At 50.1% G+C, this 22,175-nt stretch overlaps 1 protein-coding gene across 6 annotated transcripts in view; it reads left to right on the top strand.

Annotated features, from left to right (window-relative positions):
- The window catches only part of LOC116944568 (PHD finger protein 21A-like), a 58,809-nt gene extending 37,361 nt beyond the window's left edge, over positions 1-21,448 (top strand). For 5 of the 6 annotated variants that reach the window (XM_032958262.2, XM_032958259.2, XM_032958264.2 and 2 more), the window contains 6 exons: positions 1,566-1,632; positions 3,102-3,124; positions 3,925-4,077; positions 5,027-5,102; positions 5,531-5,634; positions 7,091-21,448. In XM_032958262.2, coding sequence (XP_032814153.1) covers positions 1,566-1,632; positions 3,102-3,124; positions 3,925-4,077; positions 5,027-5,102; positions 5,531-5,634; positions 7,091-7,228 — 561 coding nt within the window. In that variant the 3' untranslated portion in view covers positions 7,229-21,448. The remainder of the gene's footprint in view (positions 1-1,565; positions 1,633-3,101; positions 3,125-3,924; positions 4,078-5,026; positions 5,103-5,530; positions 5,635-7,090) is intronic. The other variant, XR_004403126.2, reaches the window with a different exon arrangement.
- Positions 21,449-22,175: the final 727 nt, after the last annotated feature.

Raw genomic sequence — 22,175 nt, 5'->3', positions numbered from 1 at the left:
ACGCGCGCACACGCGCGCACCTGAGAACTCCACTGGCGCACGCATCACAGTGCACACCTGTCATGTGCACCATCGTACAAAGACGAAGATCCACCGTATAGCCTCTCTCTAGCAGGCTGTTGGCGAGAACCTATGAAGGCCGGCACGGCACACAAAGGGGCGTGGGTGGCCAGCACCATGCCCGGCCGCCTTTGTCTCCCAAGTGGCAATGTTTGCACGTCCCACCATGTACAAATTCGAGGCCGAGTGGACATAGGGGAAGCCCAGTACCGGTTCAGAGAATCGTCACTGGCGTTGGCCGTGAGCCTAAATCGAACTGGGTTCGCCATGTTAATTGCGCAGTGCACTCACGACTACACTACCATACCATCACACACACACACACATAAACACCTAAAAGCTTACCTTAGTGCATGTTTATGCACATACCTTGATGCACACTTATATGCCCACCTAGGTACATTTTGGTGCATACCAACAATCACAAGTGTGGTACTTATTGTATGCCCTGTTATTAGTACTCCTATGTGAAGGCCTTTCCGTGCCCTATTGGTCATGGGACCTGATTGACCATACTTCACCATGCTGGTCACTGCAGGTTGGTGAAGCGTGGCCCAGGACCGGTTCACTAATTTCTCATTGCTGGTATCAGCCATGGCTGGAAATGGAACCCGGGCTGCCGGGTTCATAGCACAGGGCACTCATCACTGCGCTGTGAATGCATGGTTATGTGTAACGACGCCGACACACGTTCTTGCTTCACGAAGAGCCTCTACTGTGGACACCAACACTATTCCTAAGCCCGGACTTCGGTTCTTGGTGCACCAACTTTGTCTTCTCTCCAAGCGTCCCTTCCCCTCGTGCTGTCCCCTTTTATGTCCCACGAGCCCCCTTGCTCCAAGGTTTGTTCTCCCTATCTCCCCCGGCCAATCCCCGTCGTCCTCCTCCTCCAACGGTGGTCAACCGTCTTCTCCCGACAGTCAACCCTCGTTTCCCGCCTTTGACGTTTTAATTTCTCTACCAGTCAGTTTAATTCTCTGGCCATAACCAATCCTCTCTAAGGCCTCCCTGCACCAATCGGAGGCCTTTAACACACTTCCTGATTCTTCGTTTGCACACGCATCATGTCAGGTAAGTGGTCTGTCGTTTTCGGTCTTTACATATACACACACGCACACTCGTATACCATGCTGTGTACCTGCATGGGGAAAGCTGACACACACCTTGGTATGCACAGTGTTATACAAGCCTCTGAAAAAATTTTCACACACACTCTCTCCCGCACCTGCGATTAACACGGTTACGTACGGTGCGAAATGAGTTCAACATACATAGATACATTTAGACACCTATACATACACTCCAATACATCATACACCCCATCTCTCATTTGTTTACCTTTCCTATACTTTGCACTCCGTGTTTTTGCATCGTTTGTTGTTGTAACTTTGCTGACCCCGTACCAATGACTGAACGTCTGTGAAAAAGTGCTTCACAACTCATTGGATTCCTCCTCGTGCAGCGTAAAGCGAGATGCGTAACAAGGTGTGCGCGTGTGCTTGCAGTGCAAGCGCGGGGCAGCCAGCTACCTGAGCAGCAGCTCCTCCGCTCACCATACAACGAGGAGGCGAGGTGTTTGTCGCAGGCAGTCACTCGGCAACACCACCGCTTACACTGCGCAGAATCGCACAGGGTGGCGGGGTGGTAGCTCGTGTGCTTCACGTGTGCGTCACGTGTTAACATCCTTTCCCATGTATGTCATCAAGGCCGTGCCAGACCACACCAAGTGAACACACAGTCCCTCAATAAAATAGCACATTGAAATTGAACTATCGATACATGGGTAAGGATCAAAGCTACAAATCGCATGCGCTGAATGTGGTTGTATCCAGCACTGATCTCCTGCTTCAAGAAATGCTTTTGAAGGAAGATTTAAGATGTTCAATGGTGGGGAAACAAGATCGTCCCAAAACGTTGTTGTTGCAACGGTAATACACAACCTGCCCCTTGGATTTGAGCCGAACTGATGTGCTTAGTGAGCCTAACAGTGGAGTTACGATTTTCCACGCAGCGTTCCGCTCTGCTCTTTATCGCATGCGATGATCGTCGGCGGTAAATGGTGCAAACGTAGTGCAGAGTGTCGCCTGCGAGTCATCAGAATCGCAGATTTTTTGTGACGTGGAAACGTTTTTTTCTCTCAGAAAGTGCTTTTAATATAATTGAGGTTTTTTGGGGTTAGATCGCGTAACTATATAAATGTTGTGTCGTTAAACCCGCCACCACCCGACACAGCCAACTAGTAAGGGTTGTCACGTAAACAGAACGTGCCAATTCGTCACTAGTACAGCACTAACCGGTGTGTTGGAGAGCCAAGCCACAACATTTACAATCCGAGTACGACGTTTTGCCAGTAATTACAACTAGCTTCATCAGGCAACAGCCAGATTTGTGGAGAAGTCCTCCACCTGTTTCGTTCATTATTTGGAGGCGTAGATGTGCTGACCACACTTCTGCACTCTTGCGCAAAGTTTGGGGGAGGGGGGGGTGGGTTTAATGCTTTTCATATCATTAGTCATAGTATGAATTCTTACACAGCGGTACTGGTCAGTAAATGTGGGGTTTTGACTTCCCTGCGATCCATTTCACAACTCGACAAAGTGTAATGCCTCCTCCGTAATAGACCGTGCCTTGGTACAGCTTCTATTGAGCAATAACTTGCCCAAGGACTGCGGAACGTATTGTCCTATGTAATTCGGCGGTATTGCAAATACAACAGCGGGATACGGTATTCTTTACGTACATATTGCGTTTATATTAATGAGTGATGGAGACAATAACCGTTACACTCATAGTCATCTTATTACCATACAGAAAATTTATATTTGAATTGCATGTATCGCCTAGCTGTAGGTTAAAGTAATATAAGCCTTGGGGGAGACGTATTAACTTTTTTTTAAAGACTATTTTACATACGGCAACTGTCATCTTAATTACTGCGATAACTTCAGGCTTAGCGAAAGCCCTCTGTTGCCTTCAGTGTCACACATTTTTTATTACACGAATGTACAAATGCGACAGTTTTTTTTTCTCTTCTGTTACAGTTCCTGACGATCCTACGTGGCGGGTAAGTACCATTCAAAACTCACGAATGTTCCCGCTGTTCGAGACGTACAACAAACCAAGCTTAATACACAGCAAATGTGTACAATGCACACGCGCACAGCAAAGCTGCGTTTCTTTTTTTCCAGAACATCCCGAATCGTGACAAAATTCTCTCCGACAAAGTTAATTTATATAGGTTTCTATATGCTTGGGCCATGCTCGTGTGCTACGCATGTGAAACTAAATTGTGTTTAGTTTGCAGTATATCTGCATGCCCATGCACACAAGCGCGTACATTGCATGCAGTGCGTGTGTGCATTGCCTCTGTCTCCCTATGTGCAATATGTGTGTACTCTCTTGCATGCAGGAATACATGTCCCGTGTACATATGTGCGGGTGCTTCCGTGTATGAGCGGTAGTGCAGCGGGTAGCGCTCCGAACCCGGCGACCGGAATCGGATTCCCGCTCACGGTCAACACCGGTGATAGCGATTAGCTGAACCGGTCCTGGGCCTCCCCTAGATCGACTCGGCCTGAAATGAATACTTGGTGCGGTGTGTCGTAAACATCGCCGCTGGAAAGACAAAGGCGGCCGGACGTGGTGCTGGACACTCGCCCCCTAGTGTGCCATGCCGGCCTTCATAGGTGCTCACTAACAGCACTTTCCCCGACAGTCTGTTAAGGCTATACGGGGTGTCTTTGTCTTTCTTTTGTATGTAGAACCTCCGTGTGTGTTTGTGGCCAAAGGCGGATGAGCGCTAGCAGCGCCTGCCACAGCGGTCCATGAAAGAGGCTACGCTGGGGGATCTTTGTCTGTGTGCAGGCAGAGGCGGAGGAGTGCTGCTGTGTCTGCAAGCGGAGTGGGCTGCTCCTCACGTGCGACGCTTGCTCCGGCCTCTATCACCTCGAGTGCCTAGAGCCGCCCCTCAAGTCCACCCCACGCGGCGTCTGGTTCTGCCAAGAATGTCAGCAGCAGGCACGTGGCAGTCGCGGGGTGGGGGGGCGGGGGAGATGGGGGGGGAGATGGCGGGGGGGGGTCGGCAGGAGGTCGTGTACCTCGAGCCTCGATCGGCTTCACTCGAAGACCGGGTTCAAGGCAACCGCTTGGGACCTAGGGGCCGCCGTACATGCCACCTGAGCCTTTGTGTGCGTGGTGGGTGGGGTCAGCGGTTCAAAATTCCCATTGCGAACCGTGCATGGTGACCCCCTTTGTCTGTGATCCGCGTGCAGAATCTCGCGTGCGCGATGATAGCCCCGTACGAGTCGTGCGTATGCAATTCCCCCAGCCTTGTCTAAATTGCCACCAGCTCGCGTGGACGTATCCTTGCGATGCGGTGGTAGCAGCACGCCAGCGTGTTGTTAAACATTCGTTTCCAGCCTTACACGCTTATTCCTGTTGCTTTGGATTTGGTTGAAATAAGGGCAGCGAATCGTCAAGCGTTACCGATTGGAGGATCACCTATTTGACACACGCCTCGTATTCAAGACATCGTATGTGATTTAGCGCGGCACACGAATGCACGTGTGTGTGTGTGAGACTTGCACCGTGCGTGTGCACGCCTGGTCCGTGTGTGTGTATAGGGGAGCGGTAGTGTAGCGGTTAGCGCGCTGCCCTATGAACCTGGCGACCCGGGATCGATTCCCGCTCACGGTCAACATCAGTGACGATTATCTGAATTGGTCCTTGGGCCTCCCCTCGGTCGACTCGGCCTAACATGAGTACCTCGTCCGGTGTGTAAACATCGCCACTGGGGAGACAAAGGCGGCCGGGGCGTGGTGCTGGCCGCCTACCCCCTCGTAGTGCCATGCCGGCCTTCATAGGTGCTCGCTAACAGCGCTCGCCCCAACAGTCTGTTAATGGCTACGAGGGGGATCTTTGTCTTTGCGTGCGTGTGATGCGCGCACCTCCGCGTGCGCCATTGCAGGGCTTTAAGAAGGACGACGCCATGCTGTGGCCGGAGACCCTGGCAGTGGTGCACGCGTACATCGCGCAGAAAACCAGTGAGCTCCTGGCCATCGCACTCGCATCGCTCGGTGTCCAACGCCACATTTCCACCTCTGCCACTGAGCCTCGTGACTTTAGGCTTTTCACAGCCGCATTCGAGCACGCACAAACGCCGTCACCGTCGGGTGTGTACACCTCTACATGCGTGTGTGTGTGTGTGCGCTTGTGCTGCTGTGTGTGCCCTCTGCTGCTGCCGCCACCGCTACTACCACGACCGCTGTTGCTGCTGTTGCCACCACTGCCGCCGCTGCTTCTACTGCCGCTGCTTCTGCTACCGCCGCTGCTTCTATTACTGCTGCTGCCGCCGCTGCTTCTGCTGCTGCCGCTGCTTCTGCTGCCGCCGCTGCTTCTGCTGCCGCCGCTGCTTCTGCTACCGCCGCTGCTTCTGCTGCCGCCGCCCGTGTTTCCCCGGTGCCCCGCGAAGCTAAAGAGGAGGAGCGCCGTCGCCTGCTCAAGCGCTCGGCCGAGCTGCGGTGCCAGTGCGAGGCGACGGAGGGACGCGTCTCCACCGTGGGACTGCTCATCACGGTGCGCGCTCCCACGAGCTCCCCGCGGCACACGCGCGCACACAAAGACAAAGATCCCCCGTGTAGCCTTAACAGATTGTTGGGGCAAGTGCTGTTAGCGAGCACCTGTGAAGGCCGGCACGGCACACGAGGGGGTGGGTTCGCCAGCACCGCGCCCGGCCACCTTTTGGAGATGTTCTATAAATTAATATTGCGATGCGTTTCCACGATGTTGTCATCTCATCCTGTTTCTCTCCTCTGTCATGTTTCTCTCCAGCTCTTGGATTCCCTCCTATCTCCCTCGTGTCACGTTTTCAATCTCTCACTCTTGCCCCCTTGTCCTCTTTCATCCCTCATCAAATTGACATCTGAAAGCTTTAGAAGTTGTTCATGCCTCTTCAAAAATCCTCAAAAAAATCTGAATCTTTATTTAGAAAGCAGGAGGAATCCCAGGAGCTATAAAGCTCTTTTTTTTTCCCCGAATGTCCAGTAGGGGCGGGTCATAAAGTTACGACAACAAATGAGTTCCTGGTGCAGCGGTGTGTAATTATCGCCACTGGGGAGACAAAGGCGGTCGGGCGTGGTGCTGGGCACCCACCGCCTTGTGTACTGTTCCGGACCTTCATAAGTGCTCGCTAACAGCACTTGCCCCAACAGTCTGTTGAGGCTATGGGGGGGGGGGGTTGTCTCTTTGTTTATGGCTTATACATGCACATGCGTCTGCGTTCAAGTGCATGTGTCGAGTTAAAGAGTTTCACGTGTCACATTTCTATTTTTTTAATCAGACTATCTGTACTGGAGCAATCCGATAAGCTATAAAGCTCTTTCACAGATGTCCATTAAGGGCAGATCAAAAAGTTACGACAACAAACAGCACAAAAACATCGATAGGAGTGCAAAGTATAGGAAAGGTAAACTAATCACAAAAAACCTCTTATTTTACCAAATAAAGCCCACTGAGCTATTAGCTTCTTTTTTAGAAGCAATTTGGCGACGAATTATAGTGGCTTATCAGTTGGAAATTTATCGCGGCCAAATGGTATATGTAATCTAAACGCATGTTTCTAAATGTGGAGGGGAAAAAACCGGAGCACCCGGGGGACAAAAAATCCACGCGACCACGGGGTGAACCGTCACCACTTAAAATATTCACCAGTGTTGAAACCCCCATCGCTTCTCAAAACACTCCCATCTCTTCTCAACCCTCATTACTTTGTCATCTTGTTGTGACAGACACGGCATCCCATGTGACTTCGGTATTATAATCCTTAAGTGATCATAACTAAGACCTATTCTGTAGTTTTCCCACTGTTGAGTGGATCTGTGGCCGCATCGCCATTTTTGCCGATGAGAATGTGCCCTATCACGCCTTAGTTTCTTTTTCCCCGCACTGCCTCGCACCGGAACGCTCTTAAACAAAACCACCGCTCGGGATCACAAGTACCCAACGGTGCTCTTGCCCACCTCCCCGCGCGCAGAAAAGCGTCGAGAGCCGCAGCGATCTCGTCGCCAAGGAGGACCAGAGCCGCACGTCGCTGGAGAGGCTACGGACGCTGCTGGCTCTCGTTCAGGACTCGCGCTCCGCGGCGGCCGCCACCACGCTGGTGTCTCTGTGACGTACTGGAGCTGCGCGGACGCGCGCGCACGCACGCACCACCAGACGTGAATTCACAAATGTCGGAGGCACGCACACTCGGGTAACACTTGCACAGACACTCGTGCACACGGTTCTCTTACAGTTACAGTTAGGGTATACACGCGTGCGTGCGTGCGTCGGCGCGCTCGCAGTCCACGCACACGTGAGCGAGCTCGCAGTTACGTGGGCGCGCAGGTGTGGGCGGCACAGGTGTACTCGCGCAGGTGTACTCGCACAGGAATGCTTGCAACGGGCACGCCTACACAAGACACCCACGTGAATACATACAAACAACCATGCTCACTCGGGTGTGCTTTGTGTAGTCACATGTGAGCACGTGCACAGGCGCTCCCACGCACGCATGCATGAAAACGCTTGTACATATACACACACACACACGCGCGCGCATGGGCACAAAACAAAGATCCCCCGTATCGCCTGAACAGACTTTTGGGGCAATTGCTGTGAGCGAGCACCTATGAAGGCTGGCATGGCAGGGGGTGGGTGGCCAGCACCGCGCCCGACCACCTTCGTCTCCCCAGTGGCGATGTCTACACACCGCACCAGGTTCTCATGTGAGGCTGAGGTGGGACCGGTTCAGATAATCGTCACTGGTGTTGGTGGCCGTGAGCGGGAATCGAACCCGGGTGGCCGGGTTCGTAGCACGGCACGCTCACCGCCAGCGCCAACGCTCCCCACACGGGCACGCACGCACGGGTACGCACACGAGTTCACACACGCGTTCACACACGCGTTCACACACGCGTTCACACACGCGTTCACACACGCACGGTCGCACACGCGTCGGAGTGCGGTAACACCCGGCACGCTTGCTCGCGTTGGGAAGGGCGCGAGCAAAGGCACGCCCCCCCAGGTGTGTGCTTGGTCTGTGAAGAGATGCAAAAAAAAAAGTTTTAAAAAATCCTCACAAAAATATATCCACCCAGTAGAAAGGGGGTGGCATTTGATGTCATCGTTATTTTACAAAGAGCTATTTCTATGAAGACACAAGTGTTAAAAATTACGAGATGGAGAGTTTAGAACAAACCGGTGGGGGGAGACGAAATGCATTATCACACATTTTATATATACACAGACACGTGTAGCTATGTACAAAATCGAAACGCTTGATTTAAAAAAAGGTAATTTTTTTGTGGTGGAAGGCAGAAACACTTATAAATTATTGATTATTTATGGGTCTTATTTATTAGTGGGTTTTTTTTACGTAACTTGATTTATTGTTCTCCGTGATGGTGCTTTACATGAAACAACTATGAAAGATAATTTTTATTTTTTACATTTTTAGCATTTTGCATGGGAAAGGGGAAGGTGGGGGCAGGGGTTTGGATTTAACGGCCGAGAGAGAGAGAGAGGGTGGGTGGAATTTATTAATGACCTAATAATAATACATTGTTGCCATAGATACAGAATTAAGTTGCTGTTAGTGTGAATATGAAATCTGCTGAAAAAAGTCCCACTGCAGACTTGCAAAAAAACTGCTTTAAATATAATATTAATGTAGTAAAAAACCCCTCCCAGTAATGAGGGGCAAGCCTCTTACCCCAAGTAGGTGAGTGAACCTAGGCAGGGAGAGTCACCAGTGTTACGTGAGCTGCGGTGTGATTGGCGCCCCGACGTGCATTGTTCCGGCCGGTCGCGTTTGTCGGACACGGTGCCATCAGGGTGGCGATGGGCTGCGGCAAGACGGAGGCGAGAGGGTGTGTGTAGTTATTGACGTTATTAATATTACTATACGATTAATATTTCACGTTTTGATATTTTTTGTTTCCCAGCCCCCTTCTCCCCTCCCCCTGACAAAAATGGCTCCGGAGAACAAAATGACTGAAAAAAAGTAACAAGAAGCTGTGCCCTTGTAACCGTCCGCATTAAAGGTTGCACGGAACGCGAACAAAAACGACAAAAAACTACAAATGCAAACGTATGTTTTCCTCGTACGTCTTTGTTACGTTTATTTATAACGCAGTGTTTCAATTTTGTTGTTGTTGGTATTTATGCTGCTACTCCACACGCTGGGCGGTGCGTTAAGCACGCCGGGCCACGGAGGTGACCATATCATGGATTGTTTCAATGCTCGTGATATCTGGGGGGGGGGGGCGGGGGGGGGGGGGTTAATCGATCGTTGTGATGGAGCAAATATCTGTTTGGTTAAACCACCAACGCCCACCCCTCCGTTTGGCTTGCCCACCACCCCATCTTTATACCACGGTTACGTTTCCACAACGACAGGCAGCTACCACTCGGATGAGCCACGGCGATGGTACACGCTGCTCGTGACAAAGAGGCAATCGTCACGTTAAGCCCTTTCCCGTTCCGATGACGTCTGCGAGTTTCAGGGCGGGGGGTCCCGTTGACCGCCGAATCTCGGAACGTGCGAGTGGCTCAGCGTTAACTTTCTTTAGGGAGGCGTAGTAGCGCCGTTGTGTTTAAAGACATCGTTACTCACCGCAGAAAACCGTAGCGACACGACCGCCTGAGTCTACGATTGCCGGCGCCAAACTGTGCCGCACGCCCTCCTGCATCGCCTTGTGGGAGCCTCGGTAACGATAAAGTTATTTTATTTAAGGTTTTTATTCCGATTTTTTTTTCCCCCCACGTACGTCATCGGAAAAGAAACGGACGTGCACGCGTGCACGTACACGCGTGCGTACGTGCACGCGTGTATGGACGTGCGCGCGTGCGGACGTACACGCGTGCGGATGTACACGCGTTGCGTTCTCGGAATGGGAAAGGGTTATCATCGTAGTTCTGAAGCATACTTTTGAGGCGTGATGGAAGTCGAAGGGAAACGCAGGGCATGTACACCACCTCATCCTACGGAAGATCTCGTCTCCGTTGCTTGGATCTAATGCACGGTCTGAGTAATGGGCATCCAAGTACCGGCGTTGTTTTGGGAGGTCTCGTGTCATGGCTTGAGTTGAGCGCTGCGTTGCCGAGTCACTTACTTTTTTGCTGCCACCCCAATTTTAGTTGTTTGTTTTTTTAATTCCCTCCAGGAAAGCCTTAACAAAAGTGTACATGAGTTTTCGAAAGGGGGGAGACCCTTTGCTTGGCGATGCCCAGGTCACAGTTACATTTTAGGTACGTCTTTCTTTTTAACAAACATGACAAAACGTGGAAAAATTGTTGAAAGTTCATCACGTGCGCACGGGAAGGGGGGGGGGGAGTTCTGTAAAACCAACGCGTTCGCTCGCTATCCTACCGACAGGCTGCAGGTGTCTCTGCGCTCCGTCGCCCGCTTCCGAGGTTCCGCATTGCAGGAATTCTCCACCGTGCGGCTGGAATTCATCGGCACGCTTGTGTTACAGTTCTAAGTTAGGGTACCATGCAGGGATAATTCACACACGCGTGGGATCAATATAGTCTGCATTTTACCGAGCAGCTGTTGTTGAACAGTTTGACAGAGAAAGGGGGGGGGGGTGTTTGTGTTCGATACGAAATGCCTCGTTCTTCCCAGCCGTAGGAGAGGAAACATCCCGATACATCGTACACGCCGTCAATGCAACTGCGTGTTGGATGTAGATTCAAGATGACTAAACAACTCGGACGCGATCCGAGATTCATCTCTAGAATCAGCGTTAAAACAAAATGAAAATGATTGAACGTGAACTGGCTTCAGGATGCATCTTGAAGCATCTGTAACGTGACACTTGTTTCAATACACGCAATCTTGTCCCTCTCTAAAACATACATTTTGTCTGTAAAATAAAAGTATTGTGGCCAAACAATTATCAAATTGGTTTGAACGTTCAAGAAAAGGTTTTCAAAATGTTTAACCCAGCCAAAAAAAAGTGTGTACATTTTGCTACTTATAAATCTGCAGCCAATTTGCTTGCAGGGTTTTAAATTGGACTTCACACCTAGCGATGCCATTCATTAAGACTTCGGTTGGGGGGTGTCGAAGGTGGCCATCGTCGGAGACGAATCCTCCCCCCCTCCTTTGGGGTCCACGCTTGGGCCAGACGTGTCTGATTATTCCCACTCGGCGAGAGCGCGGATAGCGAGGCGGTGGAACGGGCAGCCATTGCGGACCATTGTGCAGGCACGGCCCCATTCACGTGATTCAGAAAGGTCAAAAAGAGCGTGGTGGTCGGCGTCCATCAGCACCTTCAGTCCACGTTCGTGTGAGCCCAACACGCAGGTTCCATAAGTGGGGGTGCGTACTTAGCAAATGACGCCTCTTGGAACTCTGTTTAGATCGGTTGCCATTCGGCACACTGGATAGAAGAGGTCATGAGGAGTGGAAGGACGGCAGGGGGGGGGAGCCTCTTCCCAACGAACTCGGCGAAGAAAGACGAAATAGGTGAAAATTGTTGCCAACGTTATAAAAGATGACTTATTTTTTATTGTGGAGACACTTATGTAATGCAATTGTAATTGCATGCAAACTCATCGTGCGTTGCAGTGGAGCATTATGGGTAAGAGCAGTTGTAAGCAGAACTCAATTCTATCTCCACATACACGTAAAAAAAATATATAGTTTGTCTATTAGCCTATCAGCTTTCCAGACCAATAGTATGAACAATATTTGTTTAAGCAAGCGAACTCTGGACCAGTTGTATGTTTTATTTCTATGGGGGTGCGGGAGGGGGGGGGAATTATAATCGTCACTGAAAAATATATTCTGCGTTTGTTGACCAAGTGTGGGCACGGCTTCCCCAATCAAACAACAGAGACAGGTTGGAAGCTTGTGCTGTGTGTCAAGCGGGAAGGCGTTATGCCTGCAGTGTCAGCTGTGACTTCAAGTTGTTCGTCGCGTGGACCGAGTGAGAAAGGGCCTGGGTACTTGGGAACTGGCAAGTGGTGGGCGGGGGAGGGGGGGAAGAAGCCAGCGCTTGGCTGGTTGGCGCACGGTGTTTTGGTTTTGTTTGTTGTCCTTGCCCCCCCCCCCCACACCTCCGATTCGAACGGTTGGCTACGTACGGTGCGAAAGAAGTTCAACATACGTACGTACACGTAGAGGGCACTTCACGTTGAGGACTCGGCGTCTCTCGCTGATCAACTCGAAGGTTTCTCGTCTTTAAGGAGGGGTCACCCAAAATGCGTTTACGTTTGGTCTCTGTTATTAGAATCCGTTGATGCAAAAAGAAGCAGATGGAATTAATTTACTTGCTTGTCAAGTTCAACGAGCAAAACAATACTCCGATAACGAGCTGCGCATTGTGAAATAGATGAAGTGTAATGTGGTTCCTCTGACTCGGCTTGAAGGTGCATGGAGAAAGAAGGTTGCCTTACTGAGAGCAGCTGTAGGATGCAATGATAGCAGTAAAAGCAAGTCATAAACATAATGTTTAGTTTTTATGGGGTGATTCTCTCCCCTTTGCATAAATCATTCTTTGTCACGACAAACGTGGAATGCCATCCCCCCACAAATCACGAGACTCCGCTCTTCAAAGTGCACTTTTCACAAGAACGACGCTAAGAATTCACGCCGGGATGGTCCAAGATGCACCGTGCACAGCTGTCCCTCCGCGACATATCGTGTGCCCGTTTAAAGGTTAACTTTTCCATTGTCCGCTCGCCACGAGCCCTGCCGCCACAGACGTCGATGGTTGAACAGCTGACCTCGAAAACCAAGGTTGCACTATGAAGTCAAATGTCAACACGCACCGACGAAGTATTCGGGCAACGAGATGCAGGCAACTCGCAAATTGGTCTACGTCGTTAGTCCTGGGTACGGCAACTCAAGTCGGTTGTCCAACACAGCTGTGCTTTGACAACGGGCCGCGTAACTTTGCGTTTACCGTTAAAGCAATGGGGACAATTTCAAAGTTTCACCTGCAGCTGATGTTGGTCGTTTCACGTGGTCTTGACGAATTTTACCGAAGGGGAAGTACAATTATCCCGAGGACTGCCCCAGGGTCATCTTGTCGCGGGTCTTCGCGGCACCGCCTTTGTGGCGAGCGGTGCAACAATTGCAGCAGCGTCAACTTAAACCTTAAATGTTTCTCCGTGCCCTCGGCGCCCCCGTGTAGCTGTTCCGCACGGTGACCTCGTGCCATCGGCTCGCCGCGGGTGCCGAAACCGAAAGGGGAACGGTAGCAGCACCCGTTCGCATTTCGAGTGACGGCGTAAACTTGTTTGAAGCACCAAAGACCTTTAACTCTTGACCAGACGAAGAGGGCCGAGTGCGTGAAGTCCTTGGACGGTGGTGCACTCATCCTCGCAGAAAGATGCCTTCTCAATGATTTCACGTGGCCAGCCTGTGGGGTGACCAGCAGATGGCACAGCAGCAATGAGCTCAAGTCCACAGGTGATTCGGTCAATTGCTGAGTTTTTCTCCGGCTACTCCAGTGTCCTCTTGCATGCCAAACGAATACGTGTATGGAATTGGCCAAATATCCAAATATTTATTCTGGAGGAATCCAATGAGCTGCGAAGCTCTTTTTCACCATTGTCCAGTAAATATCGCAACGCAGGGGACCCCCTTGTGATAAAGAATCTCTTCGGACACAAGCGAGGCTTTCCTGCCCATTGAAAGGGGCATTATTCTTCGTAACCCGCTACTCAAACGGGACCACTCCCCCCCCCCGCCCCGATTTGAGCGATTCATCAAACGACCTCTCCATTGCGCCGTGTTAGTCTCATGCGAGAGTTGAGAGAATCGATTTACCGCGGCGTGCCGCCCGTTGCACTCTTAATAGTCGTTCAACCATCGACTTGCGCGCGGCGTACGGAGACTGTCCCAATGGTGGGGCGGGGGTGGGGGTCCTTACCGCTGGGAAGTGCAGGACCTGGGTCCTGGTGTGGGGCCTGGGCCAGTGCTCGGTGTGCGAGCAGCTGATGGAGTTCATGGGAGGGGACCGTGAGAGGAGCTGCTGCCCGTCTCGCTCGTCACAACCCGCCACGGCAAAGCTCACCGCCTTCAACATTCACCCTGGCTTGGGGGGGGGGGACATGCCCGAGGCTCGCTGACGCTGTTGCAGGCCAACGGAATGATCCCTCCTTCGGAGCAGTCTGCCAAAATGAAGTGTTGAGCCCCCCGTCGCCGTGGTATCCGTAAGGGCGCTCCGGAACACGAGGCGCGTCCCAAACTCGCGGCCCAAACTCGCGGCCCGTGTCAGCGACGTCGTAACAAATCTGGGACACGGCGTGCACGCCTGGCGCAGGTTCTACGGTGCCCCCCCCCCCCCACCTGCTTCAAACAAAACCGGGGGGGGGGGGACAAAATGCGTCATGTTCACGAAGCATTCCGCGTGGTGCAATTGTGTTTTATTTCTTCAGGCCAGGTGTAGGTCATGAAGGTGGTGAGTTTTGCTGCTTTGTGCTTATTGACCAATGCCAATGCAGTACATTTGACGATTTTTTTAGCGGAATTCTCACTCACGATGACCAATTGTTGAGAGGGGGGGGGGGTGCGGGGGGCGTTCTTCAGACCCCTTCGAGCTGGAGACGTGTGGCCTATGTTAGCGTACGTTGATGTTAGTCGTGTGGTCGGTCAAAAAGTTTTGAGAACGAGATGAAATATATTTTTCAAAATATATGATGCACAGCTCAAGACTCGTATAGTTTTTAAAGCAGTCACACTTGTATTGATAATAAATCGTTTTATATAATTTACAATTTGTGGGCTTCTCAATAAGCCTCGCAAAAGACCTCCGCAACTTTTGACGTGTGTGTGTATATATTGGGGTCTTATTCTCAAAACTTTTTGGTAGCCTTGTCTTTTTTTTTACATAGCTATGATCGGGCGTGGGGCGGGTGGGGCGGGGGGGGGAACTAAAGATTTAAGTGGCATTAAGACTTTCTTGTTGCTTGGTTTGAGAATTAAATCCTCTTTTCTCCTCCTCGGAGTCAGGGTGTTGGATGGTGCAGGACTCAACGGTGCGAACCGCTCCAGATTGCTCGCTGGCCACCAACGCTGATAGCTGTTGACGGTGTGTGCGTGTGTATTTGTATATACTAGCCCCAAATGTTCACGGTAGGCCGCGTCCGCTCCCTGGACGAGCTGCCGCAGCCCATTCTTAAATCGTTTTTAATACGGTAACATAAAGCGCAGAGGACGAACGCACATTTCTTTCATAATAGAGGTTTTTTTTTTGGGTTAGATCGCGTAAATATATAAATGTGTCGTTAAACCCGCCATCACCCGACACAGCCAACTAGTAAGGGTTGTCACGTAAACAGAACGTGGCCAATTCGTCACTGGTACAGCACACCGGTGTGTTGGAGAGCCCAGCCACAACATTTACAATCTGAGTACGACGTTTCGCCAGTAATTACAACTAGCTTCATCAGGCGACAAGCAGATTTGTGGAGAGGTCCTCCACCTGTTTGTTTCACAACGTCAACCGGTGAGCGATTTGAAGGATTTTACTTGGTTGTCGGTGCTTTTTATTTTATCGTTGAACACGTCGAAACGCTCGCTTGTCGGCTTTGAAAAGTAATTGCCGCCCGGTGCAGCTCCTGCCTGTACGTGTAATTGACACGGAAATGATTTATCCGCGTGCTTAGCTCCGAGAGACGGCAGTTAATGCGCCCCACGGTGACGTGCGTTTGGTTGGGCGCACAGAGCACTGGGGGAAAGCCGCCGCGTTGACGCCCCTTGTTGGCAACCGGGCGAGCATCAACGGGAACAACTTGGCTTGCTTTGTGTACGTACCTACCAGCTTCGGGGGTCTGTCGAGAAAAAGATTACAGTTAATCCCATGGCGGATGGCAAGTGTCCCAAATACCTTCGGCGTTTGTATTTACTGGTTGTTATTATTTTTTTTGTGTCTCGGCTAAAATAACAAAATTTTCAGTCCGCTTGGACTTTCCTAAAGTAGGAAAACGTTGACAAAACAAATTATAACTCTATCTGCCTTTTCTCCGTGAGCTTTGCTCCTGCACTCGCACTAATGCCCATCATGCGCGTGGTGTGTAATGCGTACGAGCGTGTTTCAGTATGCAGAGGAACTCTCATTTTCCAAGCGTACGCGAGTGCGATTTAGGCTGAAAAAAATCCACGATGATTGGGGGCGTGGACCCCCAGGAACTCTCGAGACCTTGACGGAAATTTCTGGTACAGCCCTGATTTGGCTTTGCTTCCGTTTTTAACAACTGGAACCCAATATGTCTCGCGACAGTCACTTCACATCAACCATCGAACCAGTCCTGTACGCTGTCCCGCAGGGGGCTCTGACCTTGGACCCCTGCTTTTTAATATTGATTTCATTGCTACGCAGACGATGCACAGATATATCTACATCTCTGCCCCCAATCCACTACAGCTGACTCACAACTCATCACTTCAATGTCATGAATAAAGTCACCGCTGAATCAGAACTACCTACAACGCAACAAATCCAAGGCCAATATTTTATTAATCAGATCTCTCAAACAGCTGCTTTCCTGTGAGTAATTTAAGCTGGAAATTAATCACGTACCCATTTGGATAAATTGCGTCGTATAAATGTTAATTATTATAAATGGAATATTTTAAACCAGATTTTCCTCCATGTGTACGTATGACGTGATTAGATTTCGTTTATTGAAGTATAAAGCTGCAGATGGTGACGACATTTATGGATCTTGGCACATGATTACAAATGGGTGAGGAGACGGCTGCAATCGGTGGCGCTTGAGCGTATTTGTGATGACAACGGAATTGGTCGGCCAGTTTGAAGCTTCGCTTTTATGCAGCATCGTCGGTCGTGTTGAGAGGTCGGTTACGGATAAAGGGCGAGCAGGAATAGAGCACATTTGTGTGGACCATGGGGTACAAGTGTGGGATTGGTCCATTCAATAATCGGACAGGTTAAATTTCCAAAGAGTGGGTGCTAATCGGTTGCCAAAAATGTCAAAATACCATCGCGCAAATCGGATTCACGTATGTCAGTAACTGATCGGAGAGGTCCCGATGCAAATAACGATGATGCCCGTATTTTTCACCCGTGGCGATGGAATTATTGTTAAAGCGTGAGCGTAACGGCTCTGACCTCTTGGCGCCCTTTGAACTTTTGTCAGTTCACACCTCTGGAAGAGGAAGAGAGAGAGAGAGGCCCCCTTTTGTGGAAGGCGGTGGTTGGAGAGTGACGAGACCTACCACCAACCACATGTCCCTGAATGCAGGCTCTAGTCCGGTTAGTACTTGGATGGAAGACTGCCTGGGAATACCGGGCTAAGGGTGCTGTGGTGGAAAGATGTTAAATACCTCGCTTGGTATACAGAAGGTCGTAGGTTCGATCCCATCCCCGACGCCTGCTGTATAGTTGGAGTTTGCACGTTTTTCTCCCTGTGGTCGTGTGGATTTTTCTCCGGGTCCACCTGTTTTTCCCTCCAAATTTAGAATCAACCTCACGCGTTCAGAGTATTTGGCTCCAATACATATCCGCATGATAAGCCACTTCGTTGAGGCATCATTTGAGGCCGGGTCGCTTCTGACAAAGAGCGGCATAGTAGCTCAGTGGGCCTTACGTGGTAAAATAAAAACGATCTAGTTTTATAGTTTATTTTTAGGCTGCGGAAGCAGCGCTGCAGTCGTGGCCTAGGAACCAATCGGAGAGAGGGGGCAGCAGTCCAAGTGCATGCGGCTCACTGGCACCACGAGTAGCGCAGAATGTGGTATTGCGGAGGAATAGTGTGTCATACCGAATCTTCTCTGTTAAAATAACATTTTTTTCTACGCTCACTGAAACACGCTCGTTTATTATTATGATTATAAAAAAATGCCTTCCACACGTGTAAATAGCGTACATGTTCCGCATCAGTTAGATGCATTTTGCGTGAAGCCCTCTGTGCGTGTGTTACATTGAATTTATTATCCATCACCCTGTGATCTGCGGTTCCTGTTTTCCCGATAAGGGGGAGGGGCGGCCTAGCTGGTGGAATTGCCGCAGGGTTGCTGTGGCCTAGGTTCGACTGTTGTCCGCTGCTCTGTAAGCGCGGAGACTAATTTCCAGGCGCGCATTTATCACGGTGGAGCGGTGCTTAAGTTGTGAATTGGGCAGAAATTGCCTTTTTAGAAAACTTCTTTAAGCCAAAACTCTCCGTTTGTAGTCTCACTTTGTCCAACGCGCATGGGGGGAGGGGGGGGTGCCAGTTCTGTTTCTGCTCTAGACTCGCATTAACAATACAATCGTTAAAGTACCTATTCTTACAGCAATTATCACGGGTGGCTACGTACGGTGCGAAAGAAGTTCAACATACATTGCTTACAATGGACGTCGTATCTCAGGAGCTGTAGCACCTACACACGTGCGTATCGTGCAAACAGTTCTGTCTTTACAACTCGGCCATTGTCTCTGGCTTTGTCTCCAGCCAACCTTTTAGTTTTTTTCTGAAAGTGAATGCGCATATCATCCTCCGTTTATTATTGAAATGCTTAATCATGTCAAATGGCTTTGTGGTGACGAAACACCCCGGCTAAGGATAGACTTTGCATTTCTTTCAAATGTGAATCCCGAGCACTACGAAGCCACACACACTCGGCACGTGAAGATGCATCAGATCGCAGATTCATTGAAAAGTAACAGCGAATCCTCTCGTCGCTTCCCGGATGAATGGCTACATACTGATCATTCACGGTTTTTAGAGAAAATTTAATAAAAACGATAGAACCCGCCATTGTGCTTAGTTGATTTTTTTTTAAACTAACTTTGTCCCGAAATCAAACTTTGTAAATTGATCCTGAACATTCAAAAGAGGCCAATTCACTTGCCAATTACAACCACCACTGAGCCGGATGTAAACAGTTGTGAAACGGTAACGCGTCCGTAATTGGGTGATGCATCGTGCACCCATGCCGCTCGGTTCATCCGCAAAGGGATCCCTTGTGTACGCGAGACCGTCCGAAGTGGGTTCGGCTCGCTGCGCGAGATGCAGCGAGCTGTGTCACGTCCATGTAAAACTCGGTTACAATGCAAAAGGCATTTCACCTCGCAGGAGAAGAGGGTTGTTCTGGTGACGATACCATTTACTCAAGGGATCCCCCAGTTCACTTACTCTTGCATCCCCCCCCCCCCCCCCCGTATTCGTTCCGTGTCTTGTCAAAGTTTGACTTGCGTTTGCAACCTGGCCAGTTCACATATCGCGCACGATCCTTTTGGTAATTTCGTGCACAGAACTGTTTGGTGAATAACACTTGTGGGTGCCGCATGATCAAAAATTAATCTTACATTCAGACAGTGTTGCCGAATCGGAGCTTTTTTAATATATCTTTTTGTGAATACGGTAACGTTTGGATGACGGGGTTATAAGGGTTATTTTGATAAATGTCATTTAATTTTGTACAATTCCCCTCCAATTGTCTCTGTTCTGATTTTTTTATGCCGCATTAGCGTAATTCCGCATCCTCCGAAAACGATCACTTATTAGATGTGGCCCTTTATTTTATCGCGCACGTTGTGAATGCGACCGGCCAGTCTCTCAATGTCGCTAAATTAAACCTCATTATTCACACCGACAAATGGTGACGTTTTGACAATCCAGACGGTTCTCGTATTTTTTTCATAATAAAGCTTTCACCTAAAGGACCGCAAAACGCTTTCTCCTCATCGAGGATTTGGCAACACTGCATTTCTGAGTAACAAAAAAATACAGGGACAGAGAGGAAAAAAAACCGAACTGCTTTGTAACGCCGTCATCAAGCGGAGCTCAGAAGACAACCTCGACGCATCCTTGGCTGCGAAGCAGCCGAACGTGTGCCCTCACCGCCACCAGCCGCGGGCCCTTTGATTCCTTGCGTCCTGAAACTTGTCGAGAGTAACGTGGGGACACAAGCATCGCCAGCTGCTCATTAACCGGTGGAAGAGCAGAGTTCAAATTATAAAACGGCAACAAAAAGTGGGAGCTGGGGGCGGGGGGTGTTTAGTACGTGGGATAGGGAGAATGTGTAGAACTAGTGGTGTTTTGCAAAGTAGACCTTGATATATATAACGACTTATTTTAGTTGTCTTCCCAAGCATTTTTCATTGTCGCCATTATGCAGCCTTCAAGTTTCGTTGTCACTCGAGGGGCGAGGAGGGCTGCGGTGTGCGTGGGTTGTGATGCTGCGGTGTGCGTGGGTTATGATGCTGTGTTGTGTGTGGGTTGTGATGCTGTGTTGTGTGTGGGTTGTGATGCTGTGTTGTGTGTGGGTTGTGATGCTGCGGTGTGCGTGGGTTGTGATGCTGTGTTGTGTGTGTGGGTTGTGATGCTGTGTTGTGTGTGTGGGTTGTGATGCTGTGTTGTGTGTGGGTTGTGTGTGTGGGTTGTGATGCTGTGTTGTGTGTGGGTTGTGTGTGTGGGTTGTGATGCTGTGTTGTGTGTGTGGGTTGTGATGCTGTGTTGTGTGTGGGTTGTGTGTGTGGGTTGTGATGCTGTGTTGTGTGTGGGTTGTGTGTGTGGGTTGTGTGTGTGGGTTGTGTGTGTGGGTTGTGATGCTGTGTTGTGTGGGTTGTGATGCTGTGTTGTGTGTGTGGGTTGTGATGCTGTGTTGTGTGTGTGGGTTGTGATGCTGTGTTGTGTGTGTGGGTTGTGATGCTGTGTTGTGTGTGTGGGTTGTGATGCTGTGTTGTGTGTGTGGGTTGTGATGCTGTGTTGTGTGTGTGGGTTGTGATGCTGTGTTGTGTGTGTGGGTTGTGATGCGGCGTTGTGTGTTGGTTGTGATGCTGCGGTGTGTGGGGGTTGTGATGCTGCGTTGTGTGTGTTGTGATGCTGTGTTGTGTGTGGGTTTGTGATGCGGCGTTGTGTGTGTGGGTTGTGATGCTGTGCTGTGCGTGGGTTGGGGTGTGGTGTCAGACTTTTGTCCTCACAGGGGGGTAAGAAGAATAAACTCCCCCCCCCCCCCCTCGTACCTTCCATTTTTTTTTTGCTATACTTTTAACAAAAAAACATTCAAAAACACATACAAGATAAGTGTTAGCTCTTTATTTGCCAAACTGCACCAACTTGTGCATGGTGAGAGCGGATGGGGGTATTGTTGTGTTGGGTGAGTTCACTTGTTCACAGGGTTCACGTGTGACGCCGGCGTGTGATGAGCTGTGCCCCCCCCCTCGTCCGTGCAGGAGAGATGAGGGCGGAGGGGAGCTCAGCATGACCCCCCCCACCTTCCCTTGCTACTTCTGTGGCGTCACTCATCACGTGACTGGGTACATGGTCATGTGCTGCCCCCCCCCCCATACAGGGATTATTTTTATTATTATTACTATGACCTAACATCACTGTATGAAATGCAACTCTGTAGGCCGTGTTTGTAATATAACTGATTTTGGGAACAAAATGCGGCAGGTGTCCCCGTGTCAATTGTTTTTGTTCTGGATGAGTGTGGCCACGCTTCTCTGTTGTGCTTTAACTAGATTGCAGCAAAACTTTCTCTTTTATACAGAGCAGGCACATCCTCCTTCCCCCCTCCCCACCCACCGATAATCTCATTAAGTCCCAGTGTACCCATTGATACAATGTAACATTTTCCCATATGTAATGTAAACATTACATGTAATGTTTACATTACATTACTCACATTGTAAATGATGCGTGGGTTTACTCTCCAACACACCGGTGTGCTGAACTAGTAACTAAGTGGCACGTTTTGTTCACGTGACAAACCTTACCAATTAACGACACATTTAGGCGATCTGACCCAAGAAAAACAAATCTTTGTTGTGAATCTTGCAGATGATTGACCTCTGGATGGAGGACTCTTAGCACCGAGAACTGCAGGTGAAGATGCTGTGGCCTAGCCAAACCAATCGCGAATACGCCAAAGGAGGACCTCGATACCCCCACCCTTCCATGTACTCGCAAGGCCTCTGTCCCCCACGTGGGGAACCCACTTACAGGTTGCAGACACTGGTAAGGTGAATCTCTGTCCTGGACTCCTGCTCACACGTGATCACCCACCTCCCTATCGCCACGCCCTCCCCGACAGGCAAGCTTCCACCTCATTCCACATTCGCAGGGAGTGTGGCAGCCGGTCAACGTGGGTCCTACACCAAGGGTAATAACAC

The sequence above is a fragment of the Petromyzon marinus genome, chromosome 21 (genome assembly GCF_048934315.1).
Source record: "Petromyzon marinus isolate PM22_M1 ecotype Great Lakes invasive population chromosome 21, UKy_Petmar_22M1.pri1.0, whole genome shotgun sequence".
Taxonomy (NCBI): domain Eukaryota; kingdom Metazoa; phylum Chordata; class Hyperoartia; order Petromyzontiformes; family Petromyzontidae; genus Petromyzon; species Petromyzon marinus.
This window is presented reverse-complemented; position numbering and strand designations above follow the sequence as displayed.